Source organism: Watersipora subatra, chromosome 2 (genome assembly GCF_963576615.1).
Source record: "Watersipora subatra chromosome 2, tzWatSuba1.1, whole genome shotgun sequence".
NCBI classification, from domain to species: Eukaryota; Metazoa; Bryozoa; class Gymnolaemata; order Cheilostomatida; family Watersiporidae; genus Watersipora; species Watersipora subatra.
The window spans coordinates 3,285,686-3,303,655 of NC_088709.1; the positions used below are offsets into that span (position 1 = coordinate 3,285,686).

The 17,970-nt window shown below is 37.6% G+C and overlaps 2 protein-coding genes across 3 annotated transcripts in view; one reads left to right on the plus strand and one right to left on the minus strand.

Annotated features, from left to right (window-relative positions):
* The first annotated feature begins 890 nt into the window (after positions 1-890).
* On the plus strand, positions 891-13,044 carry LOC137387821 (ras-related protein Rap-1-like). The gene is made up of 7 exons (XM_068074331.1): positions 891-1,028; positions 1,754-1,817; positions 1,960-2,028; positions 3,867-3,923; positions 7,580-7,720; positions 10,535-10,675; positions 12,631-13,044. The coding sequence occupies exons 1-7, from the start codon at positions 1,018-1,020 to the stop codon at positions 12,724-12,726; spliced, it is 579 nt and encodes a 192-aa protein (XP_067930432.1). The 5' UTR covers positions 891-1,017; the 3' UTR covers positions 12,727-13,044.
* A 151-nt stretch (positions 13,045-13,195) lies between these two features.
* Positions 13,196-17,970, minus strand: part of LOC137387819 (set1/Ash2 histone methyltransferase complex subunit ASH2-like) — a 52,001-nt gene continuing 47,226 nt past the window's right edge. For both annotated transcript variants that reach the window (XM_068074329.1, XM_068074328.1), the window contains one exon: positions 13,196-13,395. In XM_068074329.1, the coding sequence (XP_067930430.1) occupies positions 13,306-13,395 (90 nt within the window). In that variant the 3' untranslated portion in view covers positions 13,196-13,305. The remainder of the gene's footprint in view (positions 13,396-17,970) is intronic.

Below are 17,970 nucleotides of genomic sequence, written 5' to 3' on the forward strand. Positions count from 1 at the left end.
ATGTTCGCCTATCAATAATTGTATATTCAAGTCTTGTGAATGGTTTTATTTTTTTGGCACACTATCACTCACTAGGTAGACATGTACAATTTACACAAATTTACAAAGGGCTCATTTACTGTAATTATTTTAATAGATGTTAAAAAGTTCATTTGTGTCAAATCATAAGTCTCCAACTTTACCTCTGAACCAACATGATAAAACTGAGCCAGAGATCATAGTTTCTAGCTCTTATGCATGCAAGCCTCATGTGTATGTAGGTCTGGGAAAAGGAAAGTGTAACTGCAGATGCTTGAAAAATGTTAACATACTATTGCTGTGTAAAATATTTTCAAAAATCATATGTCTCTCTTGATCACTGTTACAGCCTCAAATTTCAATTTAGTCCTTAGAATATACATATCAGCAGACTTACAATTTTGTGCTGAAGAGGATGGTATAAGGTGCAACTATGTGCATTGTATATAGACGCAAATATTGTTAGCTACTCAACTTATCACACTTTGTATTTTTCAAATGGCATGTTATTACCCATATTAACATTAACTTAAATAGTTGGTAAATTAATATTTTATTGTTATATTGTAAATGTCAACAAAATTTTCTTTGATTTTGTCAGAGAAATGATAGGTTGTCCTACTACATGTATCTCTTAGCTATATTGTAAAAATAATGAAATAAGTTGAACATTCTGGCAAACTTATAATTGCCTTTCCAATTTGTAATAAATAAAACTGAAGTTGTCTTCTCTTACTTCGTAATTCTCATATGATAATTCAAGACAAATGTTGCACATAAATCAGCTAATGTCATGGTGCGTACGCAGATCTCTAGTTGTATGCCTGTAATTGGAGAGTCACTCAGCTGTGACTGACCTTAATCTGTATGTTAGGCAATCAGACCTCTGTAAGTTATATCATAAGTGTCCAGAGGGAAACACTTTCACTTCTTCAAATCTGTTGGACCTAAATCTCTGAACCGCCTTAACAAAGTTAAACTTAACATCGACATTTTAGAATGCAGTTTAGGTGAGTTATTTTTCATAGAGGTTCTCTTGTATATCACTACTCTGGTCTTATTGATAGACTGATAGCAATAACTAACGTAATTCTTTCATCAAATGCCTCCTAGCTCTGTTAAATTTTGTGACAACGTGGCTAAATATAGTGTTATATCGCGTGAAACCAATTCATATAAATGTGCTATTATTACAGCAGACCATTTCTGTAAGGAAACCACTAAACATTATGTGTATTAGGTACTTATGGTGGTATTCCCAAGAGGCGGATAGTACTCAATAGGTGTTCAATATTCAGCTCATAGATGTCTGTGATACCTGAACAGACTTGAGCTATTAATATTTTTGCATCATACCACTCGCTTTATCAACACTGTCTGCTTTGTAAATCTAGCTTAAGATTTCGTCAGCATTATTAGTCTAAAGAACACGAGCTATATACTGACTCATGGCAGACACTATGGCCCATTGATTCTCTCATCTCGTGTGCCGGGTATGGCCTGCTTATTCATTGGCCATGCAAGTAGTATTGATAACAGCGCATTGGCCTGCCTACACACAGCAAACAATGAGAGTGCCATTCATATGCTGGTCTGCATGAATACACTCATTGTACTTTGACACGCCAATTTGTCGCTAGTGATTCAGTCTAGCTTTCGAAGCAGATAGCGAAGACAGCTGACCCTCAGCTAGAGATACTAGCCATTCTGCTATTAATTTATACATACTTTACAGCAAAAAGATGAGAGAATACAAGCTGGTCGTGCTAGGCTCTGGTGGAGTCGGCAAGAGTGCATTGGTAAGTCATCTGCGTGACCTCTCATCTCTCTACTCTTGTTTTGATATCTTCGTCATTATGTCTATTTCGTTTATAAAATCCCTAACTCGGTGTTAGTGCTGCTTCTATTGCTGGTCAATACAGAGGGTTTGTCTTATTGCAGACGGTGCAGTTTGTTCAAGGCATCTTTGTGGAGAAATATGATCCAACAATTGAAGACAGTTACCGTAAGGTAAGTTGTGTGCCAATCAGAGGAGTACATCCTTTCAGGGATTTCTTTTAAAGGGTTAAACATGCCAGTGATAGTTTCTAATAAGACCTGCTTTTAGAGGTCTCGCGAAAAGAGACAATGCGGCATTTTGCGATCAGCTGCACTCGAAAACTTGAGTCATCGAAACCGCAAGCACTTTCAGCCTATTGCCTTAGCCCTTTGTGATCTAAAACCGATTTGTCTCCATGGCAACATTGAATTATGATTTTGGTCTCAAAATTTTATGTGAAAATCACCCTCTTCCGCCTATCAGCCACTATCAGCCGATCAGTATATATGTCAGCTAAAGCGGAGGTCACGCTCCACTCTCCACTCTCCACCTTTATGCGCTTCTGGAGCAGAGGCCATTGATTATCTCTCCTAGGTATTATTAGTAAAGTAAACATAGTGACCAGTTGAACTTCTGCTGACGTTGGCACTTTTATAGATTATATATAGCATAGCTTACTCATTGATTCTAGCTTTCCTACGCTTGTTCTAAGTGCCAGTCAAGAGTGTTGAATAACCAAACTCGTTCAAATTTTATTACAGTACTGCGAAATTTTAAAACTGATAATTGATGTTGCCATTCTTTTGTGTTACTCTGCCTTGCACACAATAGGGTTAGTCATTCCATTATCATCTTCATTGTGTCTTGGAGCCGCTCTCAATTGAACTGTTGTATCCACGGGCTTGTTTGGACTTTCAACAGCTTTATCTATAGAGAATTCAAACTGCCTGAGCTGCATCTATAGCATCACTTCACTCACTTCGCTATGGTTGTCACTCACTTCTCATCTATTAGCCTTGTGATCTTATCAAGTCAGCTAGGTCTAGTCCTAGTAGATGTTCCTCTGCCTTTCAACTATGCAAAGATAGTTGCTGCGCGTAATATTTCACTCTCTTAGATACTTTACCCTATGCGATGCTCAGTAAGACAGCCCCTCTCAATGTTAGGATTAGATTAACATTCCTAGCATACTTGGAGCTTGCATCGTGGTAGTACTCCAGCGACAGGCTTGAATCATGCCAGGCTGCTTCTCAGCTATGCAAAGATCTAGAAATGAAAGTTAGGGAGCGTGTGCAAAGATCGACCTTAAACGCAATGATTGCTAAATAGGTCTTAATATGCTTTGATAACATTTGATAAGGTCGACTCTCGAGCAACTGGTCTGCAACTTGGGACAAAATAGTAGCTGCTGTAGTGCTTTTATTCTTCCTGTTCTATCTTTCTTATTCTCTCTTCTATTTATAATAAACAAAAAAATATTTAAATGTTCTTATATATACTTGGGAGGACAATGTAACACTCTGAAATGAAACCAAGCATTGTGGGTATTTTGTTGCTCATCAGGATTTAGAGATAGTCTACAGCATTTCAAACTACATGTATTTCTTTTGAATGAATGAATTAAAAATAATAACTTTTGTTAACAGACTGATACATAGTACTGTATCTACAGTAATATAGTAATAAAGTGTGTACAGACTGATACTGCAGGTATATATCATTGTACAATAAGAAAGTGTATGCACGACACCAGAATTATGCAAATTTAGTGATATAGAAATGTGTATGAAAGACGATGTTTTATGGGAGAAAACCTATGTTCTCCTTCTGTATACGCCAATGACAAATTCTTCTATTCCTTCTATCCGTGTATGTGTTCAGCATAATCATTAGGAAGCTAGTTTGAGGGCCACTCAACACTAGCCCTAATATGAAATACTGACTCGAGTTATGGTAGCCCAAAGCTGTAACGGCTGTTGTATTGTTCCGGCTGCATTCGCAAACAACTTGTTTATGTGGCTGATTGTAGCAAGTGGAAGTAGACGGCTCACAGTGTATGCTAGAGATCTTGGATACAGCAGGAACAGTGAGTATTTTTTCAGTGTTTATAGGCCAGTAATGCTAATGTATGTACATATTAGTTATACTGGAGACATGGAACCTCTACCTCGTCTAGAGTTGTCTGCCTAGTAGACCGCATATAATTTCTGTGTGTTGTTCACAGTCCGGTCTTATGTAGCGTGTCCATCATACGCTTGTGGTTATCTGTATAATGCTATCAGGTAACACAAAGCAACAGTAATTGAAAGCAAGCCGCAGTTGTAGATGGTAAACTTTGTTTACTATCTACAAGCAACATTTAGTTAGTTGCTTGTAGTTACAAGCAACTCCTGTTAGTTGCTAGCCACTGTAAGTTAAGGATTTACTCACTTAAATATGTAAGGAATGGTAACCAGTCAACTACAAGCAACTGGTTGAGCCTCGACAGGAAGCTTGTTACTGTGGTAACTCTATGAGATAGCAGCAATATCGTTGCCTGATGTCCGTCACATCCTCTGGTTGCGACATTAAGCTACTTTGTTTTTTAAACTTTTATTGTCACAAAATTTTGTCATCTCTGAACTTAGTGCCCATCCGAGTCTGATGATTCAGAGATAATCAAAAGGTGCTACAAGGGTAATGAGTGGCTGTAACTCTATGTCTCCCGTGATTAGTACTTAGAATTCTAGATGGCTGTTGTTGATAACCGCAGATTACAGAAACTTAAGCATAGGTGCCGCCTATGTTGGTGTTCACCAGACTTCTTATCACTGCCTGTGATTATGTGAACCAGATTGTGGGTTGGGCTGTTTCAATTTGTTCAATCAAAACACAATAGCCTGGTTTTACTAGACACCAGCAACTTATAGACTGACGTAACATGGGAGCGTTAACCATTGTGTAAGGGGCACGCTTTTAGAGAATTATGGATAGTTTGTAGTAGTGATTAGGGTATACAAGGATACACAATCACTCACTCAGATAGATTTTGTTGGTAAGCATAGCCTGAGGTCTTTGCAAATAGTTGCTACTTGGGGGTTCCAATAACAGTCGTATCACAGACATTTTTGGCGAATGCTGAAAATGCATGGGTGTTCATCTTCTAATCAATAGAACTAGTACTATGTTGATTACTTTTGTTGAAAGTTGTATGTGGGGAATAAATCCATGCTGATGGATACTCATCGGCTACAAGTATTGCGCTTTATGCACCTCCTCTTAACAATAGAGTAATTTTTAGTAATAGTACGTATTTTGGAGACATACAGATAGGAAATATCTGTGCCAGAATATCGAAAAAAACATCTATCATGAAATGGTGTACATGGCAAATGTTTGTTTAGTTCTACGAAATCCACAAATTTAAAGTTATTTTCTATATATCATTTTCAGCATTGTGTGATTAATGCGGTTTCGAACACACATGAATGAATCCAACAAAATATTTTTAGCAAAAACTAAACGTGTTGTACGATAAATGTTTGATTATTATAGCCTAAAAACAACAAAATATTTATAAAGATCATGGGTATTGCTGATGTGTCATCCACGCATGCATATATTCCCTGCCAACAGAACTCAACTCTTTCGCTACCATAAGCCGATGTATCGGCTATCGCGGTAATATAAGTACAGAACGTAAGTCGTTGCATCGGCTTGTCAGTAGGGTTTCACTTTTCTTTTCATTACGAAGCGTACACATTAGCTAGACCAATAAAATTTTGTCTGCAACGAAACAATCTTGTTGGCAATCACGTGCAACAAATCGAAAATCTTTTTGCTGAGCAATTCCATTTCTAATCATTTTTCAAAATTGAAAAACCAGATCGCTATCGTCATGGCAATAAGAAATTCACCTCGGTCGCTCAATGCAAAGGAAGCATCATAAATTTTGTGAGAGTGGGATTCACTAAACAATTTTATACTTTTCTAGCAAAGAATTTTGTTCTGAATAAGATGCATTTTACAGTAAAAACATATCTGCATTGATTTTCAAGATATTGCATCAATACTAGCGGTATATCGAATTTCCGAAAATCTGATTTAATTAATTTGGTCAGAATAGAAGTAATGAAAGAGTTAACTAACTTTTTTATTGTTATCCTTGTGCACCCAATCAAAAGATAAACTATCATAACTCTCCTACAATTGTGAGGTACGCGATTGGAATATAAATCCCTCACTAGTACCCCCTAGTACATTACTAGCATGCCACTAGTACCCCATTAGTACCTCATTAGTAGCCACTAGTACCTCATTAGTACAAAATTAGTACCCCATTAGTACTCCACTAGTACCCCAGTAATACTCCACTAGTACCCTTCTAGCGCATCACTAGTACCCTGCTGTGTACCTTGTGTGTACCCCACTAGTATTTCGCTAGTATCCCACTAGTACAATATACTATGATCAGTATCAGAAGTACGTACCATAGGAGCTCTCATCTTCGAGACAGATGTATAACATAAATGTTGAGTTTAACTTAATGAATTTAGCTTACTAAACACATACTTAAAGCTAAGTTTTAATATGTATTTTACTAAACTTTATCTTTGTCATCCTCTTAAATTTTAGCTCTTATCTGTTTCCGGTTTCGTTTTCACTATAACTTATAACGAATAACGCTGAACTGAGAGAGTGAGAGAGCATCGTATATTTTTCAGGTGTTGTTAGAGGGATTTTGGTGAGTAGCATATCAGCATCTTCGTTAGTTCGACGTATTCAGCATACTGACTCCCGAATTTAAATTTTATGAAAAAATTTTGTTGATATTGTATGGCGAAAAAATGTATAGCGGGGACGAAAAAACTTTATGTTCTACATCGCTAGGTGAAAAAATCGTATAACAGGGACATCGTAACCCTAGGGCGCACTAAATTTTGCACACACTCCACAAGAGCATTGTCCCGTGCGATTAAATCTTCATTCAAATTGTTCTTTCAGATATGAATTTTAAAATTATAAGCAACAGTCAGGATACATGCTCATGCAATATACAGATTACACTGGTAGACTCAGCCTGCCATTCTCAACAGTGCATGATCTTCTCCGAGCTGATGGCATGTAACATAAAACTATAAAAATACGTTCCCATTTATTTGGGATGACCATATAGCCATTCTAACGAGTCATGGAAACCAACACGAAGTAGAGCATGCCTAATGTTAGTAATTTAACCGTGTGGAAGGTATCCCTGAGAGCAACTCAAGAGGAGCGTTCAGTGTCGGAGCCAATTTAGAGACTAGCTTGATACGAGTGTCGTCACTAGTAATTGTTTAATACTTAAACCTCTGACTGACTGCTGTCATCCAGGCATTTCCTAACTCTATAAGGGATGTGCTGTATCCTTTATATAACCTTGTCTACCATGACAAAGGGTCACATACTAGGTTTAAATATTGAATTCTGACATGGTGGTTCTCAGGGTCACGTGGAGTGCGTATTTGATACATGATATTTATTATTCTTTTTTATAAATATGTTTTAAGATATAGAATATAATTGAAGGTTTAAAATTAAAAGGTGCATATACTCTTCCTGCTTTATTAATATGCTCGTAAAGTCAGCCAGCCAGTAGAGTGCCAACACTGGTTCAGCGTCTGCCAGCACTTGTACTTCTGATTTGACCTGGTTAATACAAGTAGATGGGCATGGTTATTGGCGAAATTTGACTTCTCCCATTCAGCTCTGTAACTCTTGCAGGAGCAATTCACAGCCATGAGGGATCTCTACATGAAGAATGGTCAAGGATTTATTTTAGTGTACTCCATTACTGCCCAATCTACATACAATGACCTGGCTGATTTGAGGGAACAGATACTACGAGTGAAAGACGCAACTGAGGTACGTATTGCCTTCTATCGTTAATAGACGAAAACATTGTGGGAAGATAGTTGCACATAATGTTACTATGGTTTGCAATTGGTCTGTTAGCAATCACCGTGAGCTGGGCTCACTTTTAAACAGGGATTACTGCAGCAGACGAGGTTAAAATGTTTTGAATCACAGTACAACTAAAGGTGGGATGGCTTTTGCTTCTCTTTTGAGGTGTTTAGGCTCCTTTGCAATGCACGCTTTCATTTCTCCATTCACCTGTTTGCAATTATGAGTAATAACAATCTATTTGGATACATGGCCCCTTGTCATTTCATTGTCTGATGTCTTTATTGGCTCTATTGTAAAAGAATGCTAATATGTGAGGCAGGCATTCGTGAGAGTTGAGCCCTTAGCTGATCCATCCCTGTAATTACCTACTAGATGTTTGTTCTGCTAACAATGACTCACTAAATTTATTCTATAGATTAGCTTTGGCTAGATTTGACATTTCTCTTGCATGGACAGAATCATTAAGTTAACATTGTTAATGATTTCGTTAGTGTTAAGCTTGCCTGCCAGTTGCGGATTAGGGATCTAGGAAGCCACGCTGGTTAGCCATCTGGCACGCTGTTGGCCGCATCTGATGTATGTTTTACCTTCTTACCTCTGACTGACAACAAAGGACTACATAATCGTAGGGCTGCTCGGGATTACTAGTTCAACTTACTTATTCTTATCTTTGCATTCCTATTTGCATACTCGCCTACCTGGTTCCTCCGCTCTGACTGGTTCTTCAGTTGTGGGGCCATGAGCTGGGTCCTGTACCTTGACTATTTCTAGAGTTGTGTGGTTCCTGTATCTTGACTATTTTTTACAGTTGTCCGGCCATAAATCTGTTGGCTTAGTAGTGCTGGTCAGATAGGATCTAATTTTACTCTATCATATACAAAGCAAAGCGCTCTATGCTGATGGGAATATGTTTTAGCCCCATTGATGTGTATGTGTCTATCATCTACATGCCAGCTCACTAAAGTCAGTGCCCATAGCAACTGCGCTACAATATTTTCCTTATCTATAACATGGAGGGCCTGTCCATAGCATAACGCACAAAATCCTGGTGATTAATCAACACCCATTGCAGCATCTTTAGAAACTATCACCACTTCTCAGCATGGTCACTGCTGGGCAAGTATTCAAAGCTGACCTTGGATGATTGGCAGCTGCACTGTCTAGCTTAGTAAAGCTCTCTCTACCTTGCTCCATTGCTGTCTCTGCTACTGCTGCCTCTCTACCACTGCTGTCTCTCGACCGCTGCTGTCACTCTACTACTGCTGTCACTCTACCACTGCTGTCACTCTACCACTGCTGTCACTCTACTATTGCTACCTCTCTACTACTGCTGTCACTCTACTACTGCTGTCACTCTACTACTGCTGTCATTCTACCACTGCTGTCACCCTACCACTGCTGTCATTCTACTACTGCTGTCACTCTACTACTGCTGTCACTCTACTACTGCTGTCACTCTACCACTGCTGTCACTCTACCACTGCTGTCTCTCAACCACTGCTGTCACTCTACCGCTGCTGTCTTTCTACCGCTGCTGTCACTCTACCGCTGCTGTCACTCGACCGCTGCTGTCACTCTACTACTACTACCTCTCTACTACTGCTACCTCTCTACTACTGCTCTCATTCTACCGCTGCTGTCATTCTACCACTGCTGTCACTCTACCACTGCTGCCTCTCTGCCACTACTGTCACTCTATCACTGCTGTCACTCTATCACTGCTGTCACTCTACTACTGCTGTCACTCTACCACTGCTGTCACTCTACTACTGCTGTCACTCTACTACTGCTGTCACTCTACCACTGCTGTCACTCTACCACTGCTGTCTCTCGACCGCTGCTGTCTCTCGACCGCTGCTGTCACTCTACCGCTGCTGTAATTCTACCGCTGCTGTAATTCTACCGCTGCTGTCACTCTACCGCTGCTGTCACTCTACTACTACTACCTCTCTACTACTGCTACCTTTCTACTACTGCTCTCATTCTACCTCTGCTGTCATTCTACCACTGCTGCCTCTCTGCCACTGCTGTCACTTTATCACTGCTGTCACTCTACTATTGCTACCTCTCTACTACTGCTGTAATTCTACCGCTGCTGTCACTCTACCGCTGCTGTCACTCTACCGCTGCTGTCACTCTACTACTACTACCTCTCTACTACTGCTACCTCTCTACTACTGCTCTCATTCTTTCGCTGCTGTCATTCTACCATTGCTGCCTCTCTGCCACTACTGTCACTCAATCACTGCTGTCACTCTACTATTGCTACCTCTCTACTACTGCTGTCATTCTACCACTGCTGTCACTCTACCACTGCTGTCACTCTACCACTGCTGCCTCTCTACCATTGCTGTCTCTTTGCCACTGCTGTCACTCTACCACTACTCCCTCTCTGCCACTGCTGTCACTCTACCACTGCTGTCATTCTACCACTGATGTCACTCTATCACTGCTGTCTCTCCGTCATTGCTGTCTCTCTGTCATTGCTGATAGATGACGAAAAATTTAACCTTTTAATAGTACTATTGAAATCTCTATGATAGTCAGATATGTGGCTGATCACCAAGTTTAGCTTCATGTCTTAAGATTAAGTTTCTGCTTCTTTACGCTTCCTTCCTGTTTCACTCTGGTTAGTGCTTGGCATTTTCAGCAACATTGCAATGTGTAATCTATCTAGTTTTCTAATCGCAGGCATCTGCTAGCCTACATTCGAAAAAAAGACTGTATTTTAACATTTGCTAGTCTTCTGAGAACGCTTTGGTACATTTTCAGGTACCAATGGTAGTAGTGGGCAACAAATGTGACCTTGAAGATGAGAGAGTTGTAGACAAAGACCAAGGTCAATCGTTAGCCAATGAATGGAGGATAAGGTTTATGGAGACATCAGCCAAGAAAAAGATTGGTGTAAACGAGGTGAGTTCTAATCCTTCAAGTTGTACAAAATAGAATATTAGCGATTGGGTTAGGTAATAAGAGCTGTAACTACATATGGCCTTGGATAGAACAGGAATGTCTCAAAATTAAAATGTGTTTTATCGAATTCCTGTCTTCCGCACACAAAAACCGCAGTGCTGCTTTAGTTTTAATAACCACTTATATATTTGTTACCAAAAATATTATCTCATCAATTTTTGAAAAATTATATAAGGTATTGGTGTCCTATTTGATACTCAATATTTTATGGCAAGTCCTGATTTCATCTTTGCATTAATCTTGTTACCTGTCAGTGAGTGTCATGTATTGTCGATTGTCAACTTAGAGAATTTCCTCTCTCAGAGACACTTACGCATTATCATTGCAGACAGAATACAGCAGCTTAAATTTTATACCGACAGACAGTAGGGTTCGTTCACCAGACAGTAGGGTTCGTTCACCGAATGCTTGTACTACAAAACTAATGTAATATGTGTTCAGATAATCACACACACAAGTTCAATGAACCACAATCATAATGAATTGCCTGCTCTATTTTTGATGATAGTTATAATGCAAGTAAAGACAACTCTTTATTCACAATGTGCGGGATTGTTCATGCACAATCGTTCGTGGTATATTGGCAGTCTGTTCGCCAAACTGCCGCTTAAATATACCAAAAAATGTACGTGTTGAACAGGTCTAATCTTGTCTTATTAACTATACAGCTTTATGTTGCCATTTCATGCTCATTTTTAAATGCCTGGAATCATTGACGCCCTGTGTGAGTTTCATTTTGTAATTGTTTCATGCCAGAAAACTGATGATCAATACTTATGATTGAAGGTAGAAACATACTATCAAATGATTGTTAGAATCATTTGTTTTTATCTCAATGACAAAGGTTTGTCACAGTTGTTCTAATTGGTGCAGTTCACTGCTCTCAGCTGATTGAGGTGTTTTAAAAATAAAATAATTTTTGTTAGAGGCCCTCTGTTTAAGGCATGAGAAGCTGTTTTTTAAGGATAGTACGGCAATAGCATACATGGTTATTCATACGTGCTAAAATGATACATACTCTACCAGTGTCCATTGGGAAAAATTCAGCTATTGACCGTTTGTATTTAAAATACAAGATTGTTGTGTTAGTAAAATTGCTTTGATGTTTTGCATCATTGCCTTTAAAGTTACTCAGGATGTCGGTGATTTGCTTAGCTTCCACATATATATATCAGAAGTTCCGTTTCTGTAATCCGAGTCAATACGGATATCCGTAACCTAAAGAGAATTGAATAAATTTGGGTTTTTAATCAGGCTACGGAAGGTTCGCCTTTTATTTGTTCCGACTAACCGTGTACTAATAACTAGAATGGCAAGACATGCATAACTTGTACAAACACAACCTCAGGCCATCTAGAGACATATTTGTGTTTGTGTAAACAGTTAACTTTGGGTCATATTGAAGTTGCCCAATAATGAATGTATCTTGAAAGTTGGCTGGTGCAACTGTGTACCAACTAAGCATTAAAAAGGTTTAGTAGATCTAGCTTATGTTTTTAGTTAGAACACGTAGGAGCTAGTGGCTGTACAGCCGAAGTCCTAAGAGTATCAGCCTATTTGATCTCCATATTTATGATTACAGATAATCAACAAAGTGATTTGCATAATTTCATCACATTTAATCATTTCACAAACGCGTAACATCACTATTCCGTGTTGTGGGAATACCTGCCACACGCTACTTCAATTGACATGCCTCTATTGCCATCTCATAAATATAATGGAACAATTTTGGCCAGTTGTCTTAACTTGGGGAGCCAGACGTCAGCTTTCTAGTCAATGAAGGGATGCTGCTAGGCTGTATTGTTTTTGATTATCTTAGGCTAATCAGGAAAGCTAGAACTTAGCAAAGAATGTAGATATATTATATATGATTGCGAAACAATATTTTGTAGATCTTCTTTGACTTGGTACGTCAAATCAACAGGAAGCAACCCGACCACGGACGAAAAAGTGGCGGCTCTGGAAAGAAAAAATGTACGATATTGTGAGGTCGCTATAAAATATTTTAGAATATCAATCCCAAATTCATGAAAGCAGAGATATGCTCTCTAGTTCACGTGTACTAGACCTATCCGAGTCTCACGCGCTAACAAGACATTTACCGGCACACCTTTTCTTTATAACACACGTTTCCAGTCAATCATGTTGCTAATATTGGAATGTATTTTGTAAGAAATATCGAATGACTGAAAAACTGTTATGACTATCTGACCTTGTATTATTTATGTACTACAAATATTTATATCATTATCACCATCTACACGTTTACTACTATTTGTAAATACATACATTTATTCATTTAGAAAGGGTTGGTTCTTCGTAAAGTAAAACCATGTTTTTATGATAACCTTGTCTGCTAGTGCAAAAGAATAAAAAGTGAAAGCTATCCTGCTTAAGGCCATCGCAAACAGTAGTAACCTTCCGGCATAAAATTCTCCATGTCGAGCATTCGTTATCAATTCTCAAATCATTGACAATATATTGATAGCTACCCTTAGTGAATCAATATATATTGATAGCTACCCTTAGTGAATCAATGCATGTGTATAATTGTTAAGGAGTTGTTGTCACGCAGCAACTTTGCCCTCATTCTCGACATGGTAGAGTACATCTGCAAGTGTGTGCTCTACTGTTGAGGCCGACACAGCTTCACTCATCTACAAGTGAGACAAGTCAGGCATTCATCAAGGGACAACTTAACATCAAATGTTAAACTTTGCCTTATTGCATTCATGGAGTAGAGGTGACAAATCTTACATGGCATGGCAGGCAAAACTTTTAGGCATTTTGTACAGTTAACATAACTTTAGTTAATAACCATTTAGCAGCTTAACCTAGGTCAGAGGATAAATGTCAGTAACTGTTAGTTATTTATGTTATGGTTAACATCTTGTTAACTATAACATATCAATATGTTAAAGTTAATATCTGTTACATATCAATATGTTAAAGTTAATATGTGTTAACTATGGGTTGACAGGTCGTTATAATTAACAACGAGTCTACGCAACGCCTACTCTTTGTGATTACACGTCTAGGTATGGATATATATTTTGTTAATAAATACATCCAAGAATTGTTTGTTTGCTAAGAATGCTGAAAGTTTCAAAAAAACTTCTCAGAGGGTAAATTTCATAATAAGCAAAAAGAACAATCTAAGGATCTCACAGCAATGAATTAAGATTTCCTATTACAAGAGTTACCATTCTTGAAGAGATATGCATAATGCGAGATGATAACTCCAAATATTGTTAGGCAATGCTATAACTGGCCTACGTTATAGGGTTCTAGTTTATTATGATGAGAGGCTGTAAATAGCTATCCCTCATTGCAGTTGACCATCATACGCTTCTCTACATTATTGAACACTCCTTAACATAGGAAGTTAATCCATTCCAACATTTGCTTAGTATGATAAAAGTGTTGTTTGTTGGAGCACATAAGAATAAAGTGTATTTCATTTAATTTGTTTTTCAGCTCAGAGAGTAAATGATAAACGCTTCAGATTATTTCATATAGTACCACAACACATGCATTATATAAAATTACTAGCTGTGCTACCCAAAGACTTTTTATTACTCACGCGTTGCCCGGGTAATAAAGTCTGGACAGAAAATTGATTTGTATTTAACATATAACAACATTTGCCATTCTAACTTTCAAACTGCATACCATGAGAAAAGTGTTTTGTGTAATTGAAATAAATTAAGAGAAAAAATAAAAACAACCGTAAAGGTTTTCTAACTTTGTCAAACAACTAACTTTCAAACTTCATACCATGAGGAAAATGTTTTGTGCAGGTCAAATAAATTAAAAAAAATAAAACAACTATAAAAGGGTTTAAATGTAAATGTGAAATAATTAGCAAGTAATAACTAAATTAAGTATTTTTTGCTATGATTACAACAAAAAATGATTTGGTAATGATACAATTAATACGCACTGAGAAAACAAAATAAAAATCCTGAATATGTTGAATTAATAATAACAATTCTTGCATAGAAGTGTGTGTGTGTATAAAAAAGGTTACTGTTCCACCAGAAGCTATCCATCAAAACTTTGAATACGACGATACTGGTACCTCTCAATTATACTGGTACAAATGTAAAAATGAGATATCGCACTGTATTTGTCTGACCGAACGGTAAGAGAGTGTCGAGGCTCTTTCTACGGAGAAAATGCAACTGTCCGCGTGAAAAGAATTTTCCTTGACCGCTCATATAGCAATTGAACCTTATGAAAAACCGAAAATAGAAGTTCAAGAAAACACGAAAAAGCATCGTGTTTCATAAAAATAATAATAATACAATTCACAGGTAATACAATTCATAGCTTTTGAATACGATGATACCGGTACCTCTTGATACTGGTACCTCTTGATACTGCTACCTCTTGATACTGGTACAAAATTACAAATGTAAAAATGAGATATCGTACTGGCTTTCTCTGACCGAATGGAGAGAGAGAGTGTCGAGGGTCTTTCTACGGAGATAATGCAATTGTCTGCGTGAAAAGAATTGGCCTTGACCGCGATATAGCAATTGAACCTTATGAAAAACCGAAAATAGAAGTTCAAGAAAAGTTATCATAATGGATAACGGCTGAACTCATGAGCAACGTATGTATTTTAATAACGCATATAATCAGTACGCAAATCGCCAAATTTTAAGTTTGAGATAAATTATTGTCAATATCGTGGGGACGGAACAAATTAGCCCTGAGGAAAAAAACGAAGAAACATCGTGTTGCATACACTTAGGTCCAAAATAATTTTTAACAGGGGCATAGTAACGCATGGGCGCAATGCTGAAATAATAGCTATAGATGGACATATACAACGACGAAACACACAAACTTTGAGAAATATATATATAGATGTGAAAACATAATATGTAATGATAAAGTAATACCGATGAAAAGACATATTGATCGTTACTATGCCTTTATATTAAGCGCTAGTCATGTTTGACGTGTACTCCTGGCAATTATGGAAAAGGACAGTAAATGAGTAGAGGCGGCTGTAGAGATATACATGTAGCTCGTGTGATTACATTGGCTATCAATTCTTTTTTAGATTAGATATCCTTTGCATTTTATAGCTTATTACTCTAGCCTTAGTAATGCTAGTTTCATCCTCTATATTTCACAATCTCACTTTCTCCCTAGTAACTACTAGAGGACTTCGGAGACTTTTAAACGATTGATCGGAAGATGTTTGCTCGTGTTCTTCTATTGTTTGTAGTCTGTAGTTTGTAACAAAAACATTGCCTCTTTATTTTTAACCGCTAGTACCACTCGACTAACCCTCTAGCTATCTAAGATTTAGAGGCTAAAAAGGTAGGAAATGCCTTTTATCACTATTCAAGGACTGTAGAAGGAAAGCTGCACATGCATGCGCTGATTTAAAACGTTTAAAAAACTTTGGATGCCGAACGTCAACAATTACTTGAAATGAGTAAAAATTTTTATTCAAATTCAATGTTAAACCATAACTGTCACGACCAACTTTTATTGTATATACTAGGTAAATCAGACACACTGATTCCGATTTTGTACTCAAAATAAAGATTATTCCACTAACTTTCAGAGTAATGAAGGCTTTTTTACAGCGTTTTAATATCGGTCTCGAAAACAACACAATCGGCATAGCAAGCTCCGCCCATAAATACGTGACGTAACCTAGCTTTTTAGAAACAGATGTTACATAGGAATGTTTAGATCGATATAGAATAATAGAGATGGGTGTTTTAAAATCCATTAATATCTAAATTCAGCCTTAAAAATAATATCAATCTTTTCTGAAAGGTAGATAAGCTATTTAGCATTGCATATTTAAAAAAGCGCGATAACAACGCTAGCTTGTGATAAAACCGCGCTTTTTGAGCTCATTTTTCTCGGCGTTCAGCCCATTTAAACGTCATGTAACAAGCTACGAGCAATTTTAAATAGTTTATATACCTTTCATAAAAAACTGAAATTATTTTACAGGCTGGATTTAGATAATAATGGGTTTTAATACACCCATCTCTATTATTCTACATCGGACTAAACATTCCTAACTTCCGTTCCTGAAAAAGCTAGGTTTCGTCACATATTTATGGGCGGAGCTTGTAATGCTGATTGTGTTGTTTTCGAAACGGACATTGAAACGCTTTAAAAAAGCCTAAATGACTTTGAAGGTTAGTGGACTAATCTTTATTTTGAGTACAAAATCGGAATCAGCGTGTCTAATTTACCTAATAAATACGATAAAAGTTGTTCGTGACAGTTATGGTTTAAGTGTCAATAAAGTCCATATGTTGAAGTGATCGTTCGTTATTCAAGATTTGATTGGCTTGACCAGCTTGATGAATACACTGTAAAACAGACACACAAAGATTTTCCACCAATTTGTTTTTACCAAGTCACAGAACAGTACTCAATACATCAGAGATCGCTCTTGAGGTACGGCCACACGTAACGAATTATTCGTTCATTCTGACCGAAATCACGAAATGAACAGAATTGTCTGAGCTGTGCGTGCACACCGAAATCCTCGACGAAACCCTTTTAATTGGTTGAACAAACTCCCCGAGCGCAATTTTAGCAGCTTTTGCCATTGGTATAGTCCAAGACACGTACCACGACACACAATAAAAGTATCAGTGCAATACACGTTATACAGTTATCGCATGTATCAGTTGCATCGTATGACCTGATACATATGATGCAACTGCCTAGATGCGCTAAAAAAATGTCATTATTGAAAAAGAAACGATTTGTAGCCATAGTGTCCTAACGATAGCGCAATCTAGGCAGTTGCATCATATGTACTATGTCGAAATGCGCTGGTAGTTTTATCGTGTGTCGTTATACGTGTCTTGGACTATATAAATTGTAAAAGCTGCTAAAATCGTGCTCGCTAATAATTTGCCTGTTAAGCCAATTAAAAGCGTTTCATCGACGATTTCGGTGTGTATGCACAGCTCAGATAATTCTGTGAATTTCGGCTGAATAATTCGTTATTATGTGATTTCGGTCAGACTGAACGAAAAATTCGTTACGGGTGGCCATACCTTTGCTCTCTGATATCCAATAGCAGCAACCACATGATGATAACAAAGAAAACACTCTGAACATCCCATTACTGATTGAAAAGTGGTTTGATGAATTTCGCTCTAAAACCACTTTCAAAATATTAAAGAGAAACTTAAATCTACACCATCTTCTACTTCTGATGTCAGTCAAGCAGA

Excerpts from the sequence above, each read along its gene's own strand:
- LOC137387821 (XM_068074331.1), top strand. Across the intron at positions 1,818-1,959 it reads GAGTCGGCAAGAGTGCATTG|ACGGTGCAGTTTGTTCAAGG; the intron begins GTAAGTCATCTG and ends GTCTTATTGCAG. Across the intron at positions 7,721-10,534 it reads GAGTGAAAGACGCAACTGAG|GTACCAATGGTAGTAGTGGG; the intron begins GTACGTATTGCC and ends GTACATTTTCAG.